The 20,948-nt window shown below is 39.5% G+C and overlaps 1 protein-coding gene across 1 annotated transcript; it reads right to left on the reverse strand.

The window, feature by feature from the left end:
- Window positions 1-1,679: 1,679 nt before the first annotated feature.
- ACTL6A (actin like 6A) lies at window positions 1,680-11,345 on the reverse strand. The gene is made up of 14 exons (XM_054385975.1): window positions 11,321-11,345; window positions 10,288-10,364; window positions 9,317-9,491; window positions 8,855-8,955; window positions 7,107-7,204; window positions 6,360-6,454; window positions 6,023-6,129; window positions 5,847-5,936; window positions 5,595-5,656; window positions 5,198-5,312; window positions 4,762-4,841; window positions 3,603-3,699; window positions 2,485-2,571; window positions 1,680-1,908 (listed from the first exon to the last, which is right to left on the reverse strand). The coding sequence occupies exons 1-14, from the start codon at window positions 11,343-11,345 to the stop codon at window positions 1,828-1,830; spliced, it is 1,290 nt and encodes a 429-aa protein (XP_054241950.1). The 3' UTR covers window positions 1,680-1,827.
- Between the last annotated feature and the right edge of the window lie 9,603 nt (window positions 11,346-20,948).

Genomic DNA, 20,948 nt, shown 5'->3' on the forward strand with positions numbered 1-20,948 from the left:
GGAATCTCCAGAACCAAAACTGTAGGAGATAGACATACCTCCATCATCTTGACCTTCAGTTACTCTTCTGCATCATAGAAAACACCCACTTGAACAGAAACTCTTTACAGTAATGACAAAAACCCAGAAGTGTTTTGCTTTTCATACAGTGTTAGAACATTCACAGATCTACCAGTGTACTGTATTTCTTTTAAGATATGCAGAACCTAAAAGTTAATCAGACATGACACCTAAGCACATGAAAGAAGAAAAACTTAAAATACAATCAATCCGTGAAGAGAAACAAAAAGAATGTCTACTTTGAACAGCTTGTGGCTAGAGGTGAAGATACAATCTTAGTACTGAGACCACAGTAACTTTATAAAGCATTACTCACTGCCCTCTGCTAAGATACAAGGTCAGTTGATATGCCACACACTACTTGAATGCAAACTAGACTTTTTTTTTTCTTCCAGTATGCCAGTAACTGGTGACTTATACCCTCTGATGTAGCTGACTTAAGTTTCCCTCATTTTACAAGGGAAATGAAATAGCTTTGAAAATCTGGAGCAAGCAACTTCGTCTCAAGAGCAACTAATGGTCATCATGATAAGACAAAAGCAGGCTGTTTTGATAAATTACTTTATTGTCTGGAGGTAATGTGAAACTGTTTTCAGCTAGAGGCCTCATCATTATTTGCCCACAATGTCTTTTAGGATACAAAACAACATAGCAATATTGCTTACACATTTTTTTTTTTGTTTTAGATCAGTTAAATGCTATGTGGTTTTCCACAGCTTTTAAGATGAGCAAAACTTCATTGTGTTCCAATACAGAACATCACACAGTTGTAAAGTGAAGTGAACTTAACATTAACATGCAGCTGCATCAGCCAGTTCCTGATGAACAAAAATAAAATTAAAAAAAATATTATCTATCCCCTCTCTGCCCCTGAGTGCACACACTCCCTGTGCAAAACACAGGCACTTACTGACCCTGCAGTGAGTCATCTGAGGGAGCTCTACCAGCAACGAGCGAGCAGTGACAGTCCCTTTGACTTAAGAGATCTGTGTGAAAACATCAAGCCACATCCTGAGGTCTTCTGTCACTATTCTAGTCTTGAAGAGACAATTCTTTGCCTTAACTTCCCTGCCTCAAGTTTTGCTTCTCACCTATATCACAAAGGCATTAAATACATCCTTAACAAATCAGGAGGAAAGCACTGATTGTTTACCAAAAATCAAACTGCTCCCTAAGAAAAATCAGCAAACCAGTGCTTTCATTCACTACAGGGAATGTAACTTTCACAAACTGAGTCCCCTCTAGTAGATTACTAAACACAAACTTCCCATTTTGGAAACAGAAAAGTAACTTTCTCTGCAAGTATTCACAAAGTTGCTCAAATATAAAAGACCATGTTTTATTTTTTAAGAGAGAAATAAGAGCAATTTAAGGCCAAAGTACCAGCAAGGAAGACTAATATTTAAAGTAGACAAGAGATTTTTAATAAATTTGCATGGGCATTTGCAGGCTTATGCTTTTATCTATTAGCTAACCTGTAAAGCTGTTCCCAGGAAAAGATACTAGAGAAAAATAGATATTTATACAAAATTATAAAATGCTTATTACATGAATTATTGCTTTACAAGGGATGTAAACATCCTTTTTTTTCTATGATAGTACCAATTAGGCCTCTCAAAATCTCTAAAGTTTGTTAAAATGGAACTTGAATGATGCAAAAAATCCAATATAAACTTTCTACAAAAAGAGTCCATCTCGTTCCTGAGTATGCTAAAGCTATAAAACAGAGGGAGCACTGAGCAGGTAGCAGTTTTCACAGTAAGAGGTTTAAGGACATTTTCTTTCTACACACTGTTTCCCTCCTTCTTCGTATTCTTGTTTAGAAATCCACATCTGTTGAAAAGTACCCTGCAAAACAAAAAGCCAAAAAAAACCCCAACAATTAAAAAATAAAGTCAGAAAACAAATGGGGTCAAGTGAAACATGATTAGCTTTTCCTAGGAGGAAAACTAAGCAAGTCTTTCCATTAAACGACCTAAGAGCACTTGACCTGCTTATCTTTGTGTTTTACATTGCTAGCTATTAAAGACAGGAAGTTGCAAAAAGCTGATTTCAACTCTCCCTTTTCCATACTGCTAAATTAATCCCCACAAACCATTTCAGTCCTCAGTAACTTGTAAAATTAAGCTCAGGAATATGATGCAGAAACAGGCTTGTTCCTTTCATGGTGTACTACATACAGAGTTTTTAGATACCATATCTCAAGTCTGCACCTTGCCATTAAAAATGTGAGAACACAGCAAGTTACTGGATTGGAAGTGCTCACGTTGTCTTTCTTAAATAAATTCTCTTCATCTTACCACAAGGGTATCCAAGATCATGACTGCCACAGTAGCACAAACTCTGCAATGCATGCTTATGTGGAATTACGTTTTGGGGACAATGCTACTTAGCATAGCAACATGGGAACAAAGGTTTACTGACCAAAGAGGCCAAAATGGAACCACCAATCCACGAGCTGAACCTTCGCTCCACCGTGGTGTTGTTTGCTATCAACTTCAGGCGCATGCTCTGAATAGAAAAGGAGATAAAGAACAAATTGCAGGCTGGTGACTTCAAGAGACATGAGGAAGACAGCAGAAGGAACTTGATGTATTTACCAACATGCAAGTGAAAAATGTCAATTTTATTAAACTTGCAATAATGCTCATCTGCCCTGTATTTCAAGAACAGCCTCAGTGGCATAGAATATGTGCAGCCTTTATCTTTTCTACCAACAGGGAGCAGTAACAAATGCTTAGGGCTAGAAATAGGACAGGCAGAGAGCAACAATGCCTAGAGAGTATATTGTCATCTCTAGCACTGGGATACTTAAAACATGCACTGGGACTAAAACATGTAATGTTGCTGAACTTAATTAATTTGGTTCTTTCTAGACACATTTGTTCCTTTTGCTTCCAAAATGCCTTGTAGCATTCTTCTTCAGCTACTGTAAGAAGCAGCAAATAACTACCTTACTTGGTTTCTCACAGTAGTGATGACTTCAGAGCTGCTAGAAGTAGAACGCTTTATCTTGAATAGGATTATTCAAGAAATAGCACAAGCTGTATGTGCCCCCAGGTACACGGGTATAAGGCATTAACTTGACATTATGTGATTTTAAAAAAATAAATACAAGTATGTGAAATCACCAGTTTTTTTCCACTAGCAGGTTAAGTTGTCTGTAGAATCCAGGAAGAACAATTTCCATGACAAAGTGACAGGACCTTGAGCAGAATGACTGAATGTGCCTCAAGTTAGTCAGCAACACTTCAGAGGAGAGGCCATCAGGAGAAATAATGACTGTTGCTTAGGGACAATTACGGAACTTACGGATCACAATTTGAAAGTAGGGGTGGAGAAGTAAAATATTCAGAAAGCAGTTACACCTGCTGGAATTCATTCCATAGAAGAACATTTTGAGACTTTTCTTTAGAAAAGAAATCTCTTCAGCTGTTGGGTTTCTAACAAAGTCAGAGCTCTGATAAATGCTCATGTACTTTTACAGCAGAAAAGCTGAAATGGTAATGAACTCAATGCAATGATTGAAAGAGTTGTTTTACCGGTGGAGTTTTCTGAGACAGCTCCCTGTTCAATCTGTCTGTGAAACTCTGAATTAGAGTGTTTCCTCCTGCTACAATCACGCTGCCATAGAGGCCAAAAAAAAAAAAAAAAAAAAAAAAGAGTGTAGGACATCTACGTTAACTCTGAAATCTTTCTGAAAACAACTGTTTCACAGAACTGATGGCAATGGTATGTAAGTACATAGTCAACTGCAGTAACACTTAACTCAATTCCAATATTACCCATCCCAATCCAATTATTTTTTTAATCACTTGAAAACATTTTAAGATAGCTTAATATTAAGTTATATAAGGAAGACGGAAGCTATATGATTAATGATTCTAAACTACTTCACAGATTATTTTCTACTGCAGAGACTCTGAACAACCTGATATAGTTGAAGATGTCTCTGCTCACTGCAGGGGAGCTGGACTAGATGACCTTGAAAGGTCCCTTCCAGGCCAAAACATAATCTCCAGTATCCAAACTGATGGTTTTCTTACAGCTGGATGTTCCAACCAAAGGAAAATCCTGCAGTACTGCAACAGTTTTCAGTCTCACTAATCCTGCAGCCAGGCCTGCTAAGCCTGCCTGACACAGTACTAGTTAAGAGGAAAATTTTAAACAACCCCCATGCAGTCCCTATCAAACTCGACTATTTTCAAATTAACATCTGAGAAAGCTGGAACAGTTTTAGAAAGGCAGTTTCCTTTTAAAAACCATTTTCTCCCTCCTACTCTCTACAGGAATTTCATATGGTTGCTTATGTTAAAAAAAAAAAGTTATATCTACCACACTCAAAAACCTGAAGATAGCATTCAAAGTTATGAGCATAAAAAGTTCATCTGAAGCCAATCTGATGCACATGGATGCAGTGCCCCTCAGCCACAAAATCTAGACATTAGGTACTTAAATATAGGCAGCAATACTGATGAAAAGTAAAAAAAGTCTTCAATCAGCATTTTGTAAAACAAATTAGTAACTGCAGATATCCCTACATACAAATATGGAATACTTAAAAGAATTATTATAATGTGTTTATCATTATCCTAGGAAACCCACATATCTTTATCAACAGTTCCCTAGTCCCCCCAAAAAATCCTATCAGGACAAAAATATCTATGCCTTAAAATAATCCATGTCTGACTAATACTTACCGGTCTGATGTCTATATCACACATTCCAACGCTTGTTGTGACAACGTGGCTCACACCCAACATTGTATTACCAGATAAACCCTGGAATTAAAATTAGTAATCTACACATCATCACTTCAAAAGAGCAAGGCACATAAAAGCCCCAAATGAGTTGAAATGATAAGGATTACTAGAGAAGAAGCTAGGCGTTTTTTAGGGAAGGGGGGAAAAAAAGTTTCTTATTTTCCCATTCAACTCCTCACCATCCATTTTTGAAATATAATTCATCCTTTGCTTTACTGAACCCTAATACAACCCAGGCATATTATATCCCCAAGAGAACCACACAGAGTAAATAGATACATACAAACCAATGAATTAAGAGCATCATAAAGGAAGCCATGTGATAATGTAGCAATTTAAAGTCTTCCAGTTACTACATAGGATTGTTATTTTACCTTTACATTGGAAGGGTCAAACAATCCTTCAGGAATTTTCAGGCGCTCAGCACCAAAGTCACAATTATAGCCATTGGGGAACTCGTAATGAACCGTTGGCATCTGTGCTGCTACCCTGGAGCAGTGACATATTGAATTGGTACATAAACAAGCTGTTAAGTTACCTAAATAGCACTACAAAATGAAGTTTTGACTGATAGGACATAGACTTCCAATAATAATGATCTCATGCATCTTGGAATATTAAATTAAAAAAATCACCTATTTTTGCTTTCAGAAATAAACAGTTTTTATCTGAAAAGCTTATTCTGTAATAAACTCGGCCAACAGCAATAGACAGACTAAATCACCACATGCACAACTGAAAATTTTACCAGAAGGAAAAACAGTGACGTACTGTTCATCATAGGTTGAATCTGATACTTGGAGGACAGAAGCTTGAAAATCCTGGATGACACACTATGGAGTTAAGAATAATATATTTATCAGAAATTCAGTCTTTAATTTGACAGAATTGATAGAATTGATACTGGCTTTTTCGAGATTTTCTAGTTCAAGAGGAAAACCTGATATGATTGTAAACAGAACCTCATTATGGGACACTCGTGGAGGGGGGGGGGGTTGAGAGTGGGAGAAATGACCTACTTACATTACACATATAGTTGTGCCAGGACCTAGTGACCTGGGGTAACTTCTCTTTTCTCTTCCAATTTGCTGGTGACCCCTCACGAACTGCCTCCTGAGATTGTAAGAAACATGATCATCACTTAACCATTTAAGCCTCTCCCCCAGGCAAATGCTTACTAAATGAAGTTCCTTTCCCACCTTTGAAGCGATCATATATGGAGGAATTATCTCTATGTTCATTTCCTGAAACAACTCTCGGCACTGCATAGTAATGAAGTCTCCTGCAAGTGGCGATTTTACAATACCTAGAAAGACAAAAAGAGAACAAGAAAACAAAACTCCCACCAACCTGGAAAGCTTGGAAATAAGGAATAAACTCCCAACAAACTACTTGTCAATGACTACTCTGAGGAGCTTTTTCCCACCCATATTTCAGTAGATACACAGATTCAAAAACATTATAAAAACTGTAAAAGCAGAATGAAAGCTAATTCAACCTTCATACTACAACGTTGTTACCTATGAAATTTTTTACCTTGCTGAAGTACATATCCATCATGCACTGGAATAGCAGTAGTGTGTGTTGCTCCACTATCCAAAATAAGACCTGTAGATCTCCCGTTAGCAAAACTAGTCAAAATGATTAAGGAAAATCCTGTAATTTTCACTTTAGAAAAAAAAAAACAAACACTGCCATACAATTATAGCACAATTAGGAATGAGGATATTGGTATGTTATTCCTTAGCTCTACCAAGGATTTGTTTTCTGGTGTTTCTATGATGTGCACAACCTCATGAAGAGAGGAGCATTTAATTTCCATTTGTGAACTAGCTTATGTTTTGGGCATAATGAGAGACTTCATATCAATACAAGGCAGGAAGCTCTAAGTATATCCAACTCATTTAGACTCTGAAGATGGAAACATTATCTTAAAATAATTACAAATATTAATTAAGGCCATGGAATCTTCAAGCTCTAATTACTCTATGTAGTAGTCTGGACAACACCATTTCAGGTCTATATTATTCTTACCCTTATTATACAATGAGAAAAAGATTAAAAAGACATCACCCCAAGGAAAACAGATTGGGCAAACTTCAAAACTGAACTCTAAATCTTTAAAGTTTGGAAAATGAACTTGTTTACTTCCTCCTCAAATGTTAACAGGAAAATTAATTTGAAAGAAGAAAATTTAGACATGCTGTTATACTAGGAAGTGCTTAGAATAAGTTTACTGTATCTTCCAGAGGGCAGGAAGTGGTGAAGCATTCCAAAGGATACGCTGTTAGAACAGCTGTTTTACACAAGAAAAAAGCAGGGATGTTGTAGTGTTCAAACATCAGCTCAGTCAGTTTTTCACGTTTTGCTCTAGTATTCCACTAGAAGAAAAAATAAAAAAAAAAAAAACAAACCCACAAATAAGTGACCAAAAGGAAGATACATTTCTCTTGAGGATTATTGGGACTCTAAAAAGATACTAACACAATAAGAAGTAATTAGAATTATTACAGCCACAGTTCCAAATCATATCAAGATTATTCTAGCAATTTACTTCACTAAAGCCTTCTTAAAATCCAGCTCTACAACAATACATCAATGCTCACTTATCACAGAATTAAGAGATGTACAGTTTTACTGTTACAATAGAGATTTCTTTACACTTTGACAGTTCTTCCAGTATCAGTCTAAACTCTGTAAAACAACATTCCATGTTACAAGGGAAAAAAAGACACATGAAATAACTTGCCCAGTTCAAAGAAAAATACATCCAGATTTTCCAGTTTCCAAGGTATCTTCCTATGGTTCTACTGTATTTGCAATTAAGCCAGGATACACATCAAATATCCTGTGCATTACTGAAGAATTTTTTTCCAAGCCATACATTAAAGTAAGATTAGGTCTGTAAGATTAGTATTAATGGGAGCCTCTATTCAAACACCCACCCACCCATTTAAAAAATGAAACAACTATTGCAAGTTCACCATTCTCCACCATTCAATACAAGGGAGTAAGGGAAACTATTTTCCTAAGATTTTATTAAAGAATGGCACAATTGTTGTATGGCATGTCTGCCTCTTGTATTCTGACTTTAAGAGCTGCCCTTCAAACGCTGAACCTTGTCCCCATTTTCTTCCAGAAATTCGTTTCATCACCTCACAGGGCCATTGACTGAAACTGAGTCAGAAAAATTCACACTTTGCCATTATACATATTATTCTCTACCACATAATATTAGTAGTAAGTCAAATGAAGTGATAGGTTTTCAATTGTATTTTATTATGTATTAAGTTACACTTAACATAGATTCATACAGTGGTTTAGGAAGTGACCTTAAAGATCATCTAGTTCCATGGGCAAGGACACCTTCCACTAGACCAGGCTCAAGGCCTCATCCAACCCAGCCTTGAACATCTCCATGGAGGGGGCATCCACAACCTCCCTGGGCAACCAATTCCAGTGTCTCACTACCCTCACTGTAAATAATTTCTTCCTAATATCTAGTCTAAATCTGCCCTCCTCAAGCTTTAAAGCCATTTCCTCTCGTCCAGTCACTGCAAGCCCTTGTAAAAAGTCCCTTCCCACCTTTCTTACAGGCCCCCTTCAGGTAGGAAGGCAGCTAAAAGGTCTCCCAAACCTTTTCTCCAGGCTGAATAGCCCCAACTCTCACAGCTTGTTCCCATAGGGGAGGTACTCCAGCCCTGTGGTCGTTTTCCTGGCCCTCCTCTGAACCCACTCCAGAGGAGATCCATGTAATATCTAACCATCTTTTTGGTTTTATTCAAGGCACTTAAGGGAGACTTACTAATTTTTTTATTTTTACTTCTTTTTGGTAAGTGAAAAACAACAGCACATAGTAAACACTTTCTAATACAACTCCTGCAAAAGTTTTTTAAAATTGTTGTTCCTGTAGCTGACTTTTAATACTTGTAACCTACAAGCCAGTATCAGACCTGTCCAAGACTAATGTCTGTAGAGTCAGCAAGAAGATACTATTAAGACTTTTCAAAACGCAAAGCTGCTTTACTCACTGGTGCTTCAGACATAAGGACAGGATGCAAACTTGCTTCAGATTTAATATGCATCTTGTAAGTGTGATCCAAAATTGCCTGGAAACTATCCCAGTCTTCAACTGCAATAACATTGAAGAGAACAGATTAGTTTCTTCTAAGTTATGTTCAACTGCATAAATACATAATAGTTTTCCAATACTTTTTTATGAAGGAGCTCTTTAGTCAAAATCTATCCCTAGCAGTCATGCATGTACTTTAAGAGCTCTGCAGGATTCTCTTCCTCTGTAACCACAGTATGTCAAGAATTATGCCAAAAGCCCACCAACACTATAAGCAGCTCTACTTTACACAATTTGTGAGTCAGGTACCCATTCTTACAACTTCTGTGCCATACACAGACCTATTTACATGAAAGCTGTGTCTTTTTTCTGCCTAGCATTGCTATTTTAAGAACAGGTAGAAAAAGACAGAGCACCATACTCATTCCATTTTTTAAAGGTGAAATGGCCTCCATGTTTTCCCTTGGAACTCTCAAGGCATTGGTGTCTATGTAGTAAGTTGGGCCCCCTTGTTTGCCTTTGTCACCATCTATCTCCATGAGAGTGCTGCCATTGTCCCTTTCTAGGACCACACCAATGGCTGTTGGAAAATCAACCTGTAAGATAAAAGGTAAGCAGCATATGAGAACTTTGATGTTTTAGGTTATTTTTTTGGTTGTGTCAGTGTGAGCTGAAATTCCACCCCCACCCCCCCCCCGCGACAATAACCAGGCTAGCCCAGTCTGGAAGCAAATGAAAGCTGTATTTACAAAGCAGAATCTACAATCTATGATGAAATGCAATGAATGTGTACAAATATACAAAATTCACAACATTTACAAATATATATACAATCAACAGAAAAGCACAAGCAATTTCCCTTTGCTTCCCCGCAAAGGGGACCCTTCCCAAAGGGGCCTCCCTCTCCCAGGAGCTTCCCCCCAGACCTCCCTTGGACAGAAAGCAGAGTTAGTTAGAGCAGAAAGTTGTTAACTTAGCTGCCAAGGTCAGTACGTGTTATCTTCAGCCAGAAGAGAAGAAGAAGAAAACAGCAGCCAGACAGCCCAGCAACTGCCCCCACTGCAGAATGCAGAATGTGCAGAGAGCCCACTTTGTTTTGGGTAATAGTTCTTAAACATTTCTATCTATCCAATGGAAGCGTTTAGAACAATCGTTATTTTGCTTTCTTACACCCAATAGTGACTTATTTACATTCTTTCACTTTCTCTGTTCTGAACTTTGCAAGGAAAAATTAAAAAGACAGTTTCAAACCATCACAGTTATGAATTCAGAGCTTTCCTTATACAATACAGTTAAAATAAAATTCAGCATGTTCTGAAAACTCATAACTAACAAGCCAAACCAAAAGCATAAATTTAAGTCATGTTTCCATTGAGCCACACAGGTTCTCACCTTTGGACAGTCCTCACCGGCATAGCCTGCTCTCACTGTGTATGAGCCAATATCAAAAACAAGAGCCCCAACTTCATCTGTAAAGATCATTAATAAAGAGGTGGTAAATGATTATTGCAGTCTACTACAATCCTCACTTTTCCTTGCTCACTCACTGTTTTACTTGCAAAAGTAGAAAAGTAACTCAAAGTATCTTTCTGAAGGTAAGAAAAGAAAAAAAATCTCTGTTCAGAACTCCAGCTACTGGAAAGCTATTAGAAGAGTGCAGATGGGCTGTAAGTTGGTCGTTGCAACACATTCCTTTAGCGTAAATAAAACGGGAATTTTAACAGAAGTCGGAGCACATAGTTACATCTAAATGGAACACAAGATAAAGCATTCAAAAAGTGCTCACTTGACAGCCACATGAAGCCAGGTGAGCCCAGACCTCCTGGGAATTGTCAGAATTAGAAAGGTGGGTCTCAAAACACCAACTCTGTAAGTGAAGGCTGCCACAGCATGAAGCACCCTCATCCCTGCGGCCCCGAGCCTCACTGAGGTGCTCTGCACATCTTCAAAAAAACGCAGTCTGAAACAAAACTACTTTGGTCCTCGTGAAGTCTGTGCGTAAGTGCTCTGGGGGGGGGAAACTACACCCCAGGTTCAAAAGCACGGGATCCTGTCGGGCCATGCTGCACCTGAGCAGCACTAACACAGCTCACGATCACGGTTTGGCTGGGAAGCGTCCCAGCAGGACGGCGCCGAGAGGGCCACAAACAAGGCCTGCAACCGTCTCCTCTTCCTCACGCATGCTGCCATCCCACGTATTAGAAATGGAGGGAACTGGGAGGGCTCCGGCCCCACCGCCGAGCTGTGGATGAGCAGGGCCGCAGCTCCTCGCACTCGGGGCCTCAGGCAGCAGCAGGGAGGCGGGAAGCGCCCAGCGGAGGCTCATCGCGCCGCCTCAGAGGTCGGCGCCGAGCTCAACGGTCGCGGGGCGGGGGAGGGGAGGAGCGTGCGGACAGACGCGCAAGCGAGGCGCTGCCGGACTCACCTCCACCATACACGCCGCCGCTCATGGCTGCTGTTGGGCCCGCGCCGCCCGGCCCTGGTGTCTGCCGGCTCCTCTCCTCAGCGATCCGGCAACAATAGCGACTTGACCCAGCACTCCGCCCGCGACTCAACCTAACCTGCTGGCCGCCGCCTTCCCGCCAATAGCAGCGCGGCGAACACTTAGCCCGCCCATCGAGCGGCACCCCGCCGAACCGCCGCTCGAGCAGGAGGGCCAATCGCGACTGGACGAAGGCGGGTCCATGCCGCGGACAGCCAATCTTGAGGCAGGAATCGGAGGGCGGGCAAGGGAGCGAGCAGGCGTGGCTGCGGCGCGGGGGAGCAATAGGGAGAGAAAAGTGGCAAAGCGGTAAGGTGTGAGGAACCGGCTGGCGAGACTTGGGAAGGCAGAGAAGGTGGGCAGTGTTGAGGGCAAGGCTGCTGGGTTTAGTTGAAAGAGGAAATGTATTTCGGAACCTCTTGAACTCTCTCGGGGTGGGATTGCTGCTGCTTGAGGGGATACGGAGGAGTCGCGTGAGTAGAGAGTCTCTGGAGGAGAAGGGCCAGCTGTGGAAAGGAGCTGCAGTTATTGCAACTATGCCTTCTCTAACTGAGCTGTCCCCTTACAAGTGTTACTGCTCTTCGGGCTCTTCCACTGAGAATAAAACGCGTTTCAGTATATCTGGGTATCCCAGCCTTGTCTTCTACCTTTTTCACTTGGGGCACTCCTTTGCACTTCAGATCATGAGGTTGGGCACTTTAGGTTTGCCGGCATAGCTGCCAGTTTAGCAGTTGAACTTGTACTTAGGATTTCTGTGATTTTTGGATCTCCTCAGATTTTTGGCCTCAGCTCACAGCCAAACAGGGTGTTCAGCCAAAAAACAAGAAAGGGGAATCTAAAATTACAAGAATTAAAGGAGACAACAAAGAGACCTCAGGTGTAATCAGCGCTTAGTGTCACAGGAGAATTGGTTTCAACTGCAAGCATTCCTTGTGTGTATGTTTTTGAATTCCTGTATGAGGTTATTTGGAGGAGATGGGAAGCTGTTTTTCTGTGGCCTGCTGTAATCATAAGTGTTCAAGTTCACATGAGATGTATAGCTTATTTCTGTAATACTATGGCAGAAATCTCCAAGTCAGCATAACAGAATGACATTTCACGTTTCCCTATAAAGACATACAGCATAATGAGTAATCTTAATATAGATGAACTATTGGACAGTAATTAATATAAAAGTGTTCCTTATATTTCACCATAAGACAAAAATTAGTGCTGAGTCCTGCTTTGTCTATTTCGATAGGGAGTTCAGAACTTCCTACAAAGCGGTGGGTGCTTTCTAAATTGTGGTTTAAGTTTCAATCATATCTCCTTATTTAAATGTAATCAGTGGTGTAAGAAGAGAGATAAAACTCATGTTTGTAGTTCGTAAAGCTGTTTTGGACAGAACAGATAATTACAAATTTTAGGAAACTATGTGAATGAAGAAGAAAAGCAGCCCAGATGTGTGTGCTTTGATTACAGCTCCTAGCAGTTGCCCTTGCAATCTCATCCTGAATCGAAACGCACACAGAAGGAAAAAAAATTAGTAAAATCCAACAATAAGGGAAAAACGTTTGGGGTTTTGTAAAGCACAATTATGGAGAATATCAGAAGGTTACTTGACTTAATGGCTTTCAAGGGCAAGGAATTTAATTTGACACACGTTTTGTTTCTTTAATGAGCAAACTTCATACATTTATTGTGCAATTTATAAACCCGAAATTTTTGCACGATATATGATACAATTCAATTACATAGCATTAGGAAGACAAATATTGCTGCTTCGCTAAAAAAACCTGGCTGTTTCACAAAGCCAGTGCACCTTGATTCTGTGTTATGAAATCTTTTAAAGTTAATGTGTTATCATGATTTCCAGTATGTGGCACTAATACTCAAGGTAGAGTTGTTTGAGGAGGAGGAATTAATTGCAGATGGGAAAAGCAGCTTAGAAAATTCAGAATTACAATGCTAGAGGATGTTCATTTAGCTCCTGCTTTATTTTGTAGTAATGGTTCATTGTATTCATATGATAATTGACACTCTAAGCCAGATCCTGCTCTCTGCAGAAGACCGGCTTATGATTCATCTGGAAGCCAGAAACAAACAGCATTCTGCTGCTTTATTTTTCTGCAGTATTTCTTCAACACAGAAGAGTTCCTGGTTATGCCATCAGAAAACGTGTGCCAGGGTAGAAGAGCCCTGTGGCTGTGAGAGGCATGGAGAGAGGGCGTGCCTCTGCTTGACTCACCGTTACTGCTCCCGTGGCTGACTAGGACTGATAGTAAGACCTGCAGGAAAATGCCCACTGGAAATCAGGCTGATATCTAAGAGCGTCAGGATTTGACAAGCATAAGGAAATAAAACCCAATCTGTATAATCCTCAAGACGCCTGGAGGGTATGGGGGAGGAGATTCAGACAGACAACTCCCTAGGTCTTCCTTTTCTCTGCCTTGCATTTTTATAGCCTTTTACACCAATGGCAAGTGTGTAGAATATCATTGCTGTGGTTGGGTAACATTTTACAGTGACTTTGCTTGACAGCAGTACAGATAACCTTACAGAGTTCAGTGTACAAGAGAAATAGACTCCGGGCATCTTTTTTCAGCAGAGTCCATCCTTAAAGAGGCACAAATTTGAGATTATTTCAGTGAAATCCTGCTCATCCTCCTATGTTTGCATAAGACCAGGTAAAAGCTAGAGTTTTGCCAGTCTTGTCCACAAACATATCCAAATACTTTAGTGATTTTTTTTAAAAATATTTTTCCCTATTTTTCTCAAAAGCAAGGGTTATAAAATTAAAGTAGATAAAAACATGAATGCATTTTACTGAGGTTCCTCTCTTGGTACAAATGGTCATTGTATCTTGACAGGAGCTATAGGTGTAGTGCAAAGTATATGCTTATCATTGGAATATCACATGCTGATTTACTGTGTGGGGCATTGGATATAATCACTCTAAAGCCAGACGCTAATGTGAATTGTCCACAGGAAAACTTAAAACAGAAGAATCATTTTAAAACAGTCATGAATCAAGACACCAAATGATGATGCTTACTAGTAAGCAAAAGTTCATTTCATCAGTGATAATCTGCAGAATCTGAAGCCTTCTGATTATTGCTTTGAGGTTTTAAAAACTTCATTCAGATGTAATTGTTTCAAGCAAGTGCATTCACCATTTTTGTAGTACAAAGTAATGTGGAAAGTGATATGTATCTGAACTGAATGATTTTCTTGTATCTCAACAAATTTCACTTTCCTATTGGGTGGCTGATGGCCTATTGCTTTTGGGTAGTGCCATACAACTGCCAGTCACTCTCCCAGTTCACAGTGCTGCTTTTAGATGTGGCAGCAGACTAGCTGTGACAATGGGTTACTCATAGTGTCTGTGTCCCTCATTGTTTCTTGATTGCAAAATGCATGTTAAAGGTTTTATTTTTCTTATTTCCAGAGAGGTCTTTATATTTATGCAAACTGACAAAGCATCTAAAGATGAAAAAACAAAATCATAATTAATGCTCATTTATTCAAGAACTTTGCATGATATGATCTCTCAACTTTCCTCTTTCTTTGCTAAAGTACTTGGGCGCTTTGTCAATTTTAATACTTCCATGTAGGGATGTTGTGAATATAAACGAAATGTTATTCTCCTTCTGCAGAGAACAAGCTGGAGCACAAACTAAATACTAAACCTTACTAAGGGGCTCAACATTGCCATATCTGACGGTTAGGTTCTTACCTCAGGCTGGTATCCAAGCACTGAATTATGTTTCATCTAAAATGTTCTAACGACAGGCACCTTAAACCTGGATTTATGAAACTGCAACAGCTGCAGAGGATGTTTGCACCTTGTGGTTGAAAATGTTGAGGAGAGGAGATACCTCTGAAATTTGTTCATGACTCCAGCAGGGCAGTCAGGGGAATATGTGTTCCAAAATCTTTTGGAGCTGGTGTGTTTAACTTGTCCTTTTGTAAAAGACCCATGAGTCACTTTTATTTTAGCTCATGAGTGAAGGAAGAGGTAATGGTGTTTGCCATTAATGTACAGTCAACTTTCTATCACTAGGACATGGCCTGACTTGTTTTTGGAGAGGTGGGAAAAAATAAAGAGAATTCATGCAGCAGCTAGGATACACTGGGGAACTGAGAAAAAAAACAAAACATAGTATTAGTGCTGCTTTATTGTTCTGAACTGTGTTTCCTGTGAAGCCAAACTGAAGCACTCTGGACCACTTTCCTTGTTTAGTTCAGGCATAGTATGAATTCATAAAGCTGTGAATTTAGGTGTGAAGGTGGTACAGCACATTTGTTTTGAGGTAGGAGGTCTGCAGGGCTAAGCCAGCCATGTCCAGAACTTAAGTGTGCCTGTATTGGCCTTCTCAAATGAGCCTCTTATGTACATATGTCTCATTTGCCTCAAATCTGGCAAAACTTGCTGTTTCAGCCTTGGTGCTTGCTCTGTAGTCACTTTGGATTCTTGTAGGGCTTATTCATTTGGCAGCTGGGCCAAACCTGACCTGGCTTGGTACCTCTCATCTGTAGAAACAAAGCTCCTTACAGTTGGGAAACCAGCTTAGCCTGATAAACAGAAGATCTTTGTGTCAGCTAAGCCTTAACATTATATGAGGCATTTTGATCCCCTGTGCTTCCAGCTGCCAGAATGGGAATTCAACTATGATAGCTGAGCAGGTAGCATGGAGTATAGATCTTTGTTTCTTGTTCACATGTTTGGTCTTCAGCCTCACAAGGTTCCAATTCATATTCCCAGCTTTCCAGGAGGGTGCTGTGTTGCCTCACTTGCAGTTTCAAACTGTGACAGCATGCAGCTAAGAATCAGGGCTCAGTACAGCCAAAAGTAAGGAATCCAAAAGGACAACCTGCTGATTAACCTACTCATCTGAGAGAGGAGGGTCCTGAGTCCCTGTTTCTGCATCTGCATTCTTTATTGGATGAAATAAGGCGGCGTTGGGAGTAGAGCGTAAGGGTGTGCTAATTAATGACCTTACAGGAGTTGTGACACCTTAAATTACCTTTTTGGAGCCCCATGAAGCTTGGAATCTTCTTTGCCTTTTTACTACAGAAAGCTGCTTTCACTCAACATCCAGAAATGTGTGTTGTGCAGGGGAGATAGTGATGTAGCCATGTTGATTTCTGTGTGACGTTTGTCCTGCCGCCAGGAGAGGGCATAGGCAAAGCAGGGGCAGAGACACTGGCAGCCAGCATCAGCGTAACAGGTTTTGAAAGGCAAAGTGGAGTACATTATTTCTACAGTGTTTCATAAAACAAAGTACTGGTTTGATTTTCTAGATTTATGTGTTACTATATCACAAAAAAACAATGCACACCAACCAAACAAAAAAACATAATCAACCAACCAGAAAAACAAACAAAACCCAAACAAATAAAAGCCAAAACCAAAGCCAAATAAAACCAACAAAAAAACACCACCAACAAAAACCACACAAAATCAAACCAACCAACCAAAAAAAAAACCCACACAAAAAAAAAACCCCACAACAAACCAAATAAGAGACTGTTACAAAATTAATTATTAAATAGTAGCGAGGAAAATAATAGTGTGTTTGGTGGGTGGGCATCTTTGCACTGGATCTGTCACCTTTTTCCTGATTTTGTTTAGGTCATTACTATGCCATGAACTTTATCACCCAAAATGAGTATGTAGAGTAATGCAATTGCACTGCAGCAAGAATTCTGATGCAGGAAAGGGTGTGCTTTTATTCAGGCTACAGTGATTTTTATGGAGAAACTTAGGATTGCTTTATCTGAATGTTTTTTCACACAAAATCTGTATTCCTGGGCAGTCATACTACTCCTGTTCAAAAATATCAGCTGTGAAATTACAGCATCAGAATACATCTGTATTAATGTGCTCCATTTTAAAAAGTTGCTGGGGTGGGAGATCTTTGCATTATTTGATGATTATTGAAACTGATGTAATAGAGAAATTCATGGCATTTTTAGTAACTATTATTAGAATTCTGATTTTTAGATCACATGAAAATTTGTAATCCCTTTTTCTTCCGTTTATATGGTTATCTTGGAGTCTGATTCTTCTCTTTTACCACTTTTACACTGTAATGTCTCTTTTATTTCATGGCAGCAGAACTGTAGTCAAGAGGTGCATCAGGCCCAAGACATCTTACAAGTGAAATTGAGAGGAATCAGTGTTTCCAGGTGTCATCAGGAGCAGATGTGGTACAGTGCAGAACTTGACAAGATCTGCAGATGAGGAGCTTTCCATGAGTGCTCATATGACAGCTTACTTGTGTGGGTAGCCTTCATTATTTACTCCTTTATATGACAATTAGCTACAGCACAGGGAACACTGGCTAGGAGGGTGATCAGGAATGTTGTTTCTCACAGGACAGGAACAGCATATAAGAGTACCACTCTGTGACCATCTTGGCATTTTGTATTTATTATTTTCTTGAACGTTTTAGTTATAGAAGGGTTTTAGGGAAGGGTTTTATTATCAGTCATGATACTTGCCTTGTTTGAACAATCAAGAAAAATAGAGAAAGGACCACATCTAGCACTATGGACTGCTTGTGGTAGGGGAAAACTAATGTGAGCAAGTCTTAGTGCTTCTAGGAAACTAGGCTTATGCTACTTTTTCATTGCTCTCAGATTATAAAGTTGCAGCTTAAACTATATTGTGTTAGTTGATCACAGATAATCCATCTAGAACACAGACTGTGTGAATATCTTTATCCTAGCTAGACCTTTGATCAGAAATGTTTGGGTTTTGAGAGACACAGAAGAATCCAAACATGAAATGCAACTAGAAGAAATCATGCCTTTTGAGCTATATATCTCAGAATGGCTTGTTTAGACCTGCTTAAACAAAGCTGCCAACCCAGTTTCTCTGGTGCTAGCATAGGGATAGCCAGTCCTAGGCACTTAAGATCTGTGTTGCTTTCTGGAAGTTCTAATGCTGTATGGATTCTGAGGCTCTGTCACCTCCCAGAAGCTGACTTGGTAGCTGACCACCAACTTGGAAAGTAAAGTCAGCAGAGACTGCATGTGTCTCTAGTGGCCCATATGAACTTGTCCCATCTTGTGTGGGAATGGTTGGACTTGCTGCTCTCCTCTCTCAGCTAAGGTGGTTGTCATCTGTTGGAATATTTTGTCACACAGTTCATGAGGTGAGGAGAGACTGATCTGAGTCACCAAGGGGCTAGACAGCAAATGCTGGAACTGGAAAAAAAGATGGAGTGGAAGTAATGAATTGCTGGATTTGGATGTATCTGTGTTGAAGGGCAGACTGTGTCGATGAGTTTGATTAAAACTGAGTACTAAAGGATACTAACAGCAGTGTGTTCATATTCAGCTGTCTGCATTTTCTGAATGTTAGTACTTTTTATTCCTTATTTTATCTCACTAAATTTCACTGTAATAATGTTCCCAGTGAATGCCAAATCATGGAAGAGCCAGAGAACGCTCAAAGTCTGTAGTTTCTTTTACAAAGGAATGTTGTTATCTTTCGACACGGGCATCCTTGACATCAGCTAGTCTAGCTGCAATATCTCTAATGGAGTACCACAAGGACACTACAAATGGGTTTGGCATCATCTGACAAGGCATATGTCTGTCCTCTAGAAGGACAGAGAAAGAAAAAAGAAAATTTTGCTTAATGGTATATTGTTCAGAATTATATTCATAGCATAGGAAACAAAAATCGTTGCTCGCCCCTTTCTGATGTTTACATGACAGTGTAAGGGCCTTTATAGGAATAATATGTTCTGATAGTTGTTCATTATTTTCTGTAACTGTCTGGCATGTGGTGCAGTGGGCCTGCTAAAACTTGAGCTCATTTTCCCCAGCTGAAGACTGGGTTGGAGTAGACACACCAAAAAGGAAGGACAGAACTTGGAAAGTATGGAGAAGGCTGGTGTGACTGTCTTTTTTTCCAGGTGATTACAGGTGTGTTTCAGTGGCTGGATGCTGTAGTGTAATGTATTTCACAAACGTTTAAATGGTTGGTCCAGGAAAATATTGAAGACTTTTAACTCCCATTGATTTAAGCAAGCTGATCCTTTTCTGTGATGAATCACTTAGAATAAAATCAGTAATAATTTACTTCTTGGATCATTACTCTCTCCAACCCTTTTTTTTTTTTTAATAGATTGGCCAATTTTTAATTTAATTTTCTAATGTATTGGAAAATGTCAGCATATGGAAAGGATTCTTTAAGGATTTGCACCCAGTGTTATATTCTGCAGCATGGCTGACACAATGTCGTGAATTAGATCTGAGATTCTGTCATTATGCCTCTTCCTAAGACTCCATTAATGGCCTTCTTCCCTGACTGTATCTCTGCATCAGTGTCTTCCTCTTGTTTCCATTTATTGACTGGATTTGTCCCTGTTGTGCTGACCAGAACATTCACATGAGTCAATCTCACATGCTGAGACAAAAGCAAGTTGGGTTGCATATGATGAAAAAAGAGGAAGGTTCTGTTGAGGCAATCTGCTTACAGAAGCACAGAAAGATTTGTAAATTTCCAAAAAACTTCTTGGTCTTACATCAAATAATATTTCATACAATGTATGTCCACGGCAGACATCCTTTTTCCTTAAAAAGCAAGTTTGGGAACACTGATGGTAAGATTTTTTGTTCAGTTGTGTTAATGAGTGGAAGGTAGGTAGAAAGTTTGTGGCTGGATCTAAGTTTCTACAAAGGCTAATTGTGAAAAAAATGAGAAGCTTAGATTTGGACCATCAAAGACAAGATTTATGGGAAGCATAGAGCATTCTTTAGCCATCTACATATTGGTGGACTTTGTCTTCTGTGGCATAAAGGAGTGCTTGCCATCTTCCTGTCAGGAAAAATGTAATATCAGAGATAATGTTATAGTGATGTTTCACTTTGCTCAGATTGAGCTATTTCTGTCAATTACAGAATCCAGCAGAACATTTGCTAGCGTGATGTAGCCAGATTTTAAATAATTTAAAAAGAGTTGTCTTTAGCAAATAAATAAAGTACACCTAATGGAGCATTATCTTTTGAGTATCCTTTATGTTCATTATTTGCTTTGTCATAAAATTCAGTCATTTGCAGTGGTTCGTTCAACCTTTTTGGAAAATTGTCATGACAAGTGTACTGCCTTCTGATTGCAGGGGGAGAGCAGAGTTTGAAAATGATGAAAACTAAGCTCTTTCGTCTATAAACCTTTTCAGTCATGGCACTAAATGCTCTTTTAAAAGAAGTTATAAACTTTATTCACATTGCATAGCTGGGAAAACATTTTGTGAGAGCTCATCCAACAAGCTAGTAGTATAACTAAGTAACTTGGGTCGCCTTAAATCTCTGCTCCATGCCCTGGTCAGGAGGACAATCAGGGGACCTGCTGCTGATCTAGTTATTTTTTATCCCAGAGAGATGGTGATTCTCTACAGATCTAACACTGACTAGAAACAAGTGGAAAAAGAACAAGTGAAAAAAGAACAAGTGAAGATACTTGTCTTCATTTTTGTTACTGTGCTTTCAAATTGTGGATCTGGACAAGGCTCAGTCGGATCTCCACTCTGGCCAACAGCAAGAGGTAAGGCTAATTGCCACCTGGTGTCAGTAG

The sequence above is a fragment of the Indicator indicator genome, chromosome 13 (assembly GCF_027791375.1).
Source record: "Indicator indicator isolate 239-I01 chromosome 13, UM_Iind_1.1, whole genome shotgun sequence".
NCBI lineage: Eukaryota > Metazoa > Chordata > Aves > Piciformes > Indicatoridae > Indicator > Indicator indicator.

Excerpts from the sequence above, each read along its gene's own strand:
- ACTL6A (XM_054385975.1), bottom strand. The coding sequence starts at position 11,345 with ATGAGCGGCGGCGTGTATGGTGGAG. Across the intron at positions 9,492-10,287 it reads CCGGTGAGGACTGTCCAAAG|GTTGATTTTCCAACAGCCAT; the intron begins GTGAGAACCTGT and ends TTTATCTTACAG. Across the intron at positions 7,205-8,854 it reads TCCTTATGTCTGAAGCACCA|TGGAATACTAGAGCAAAACG; the intron begins GTGAGTAAAGCA and ends TTTTTCTTCTAG.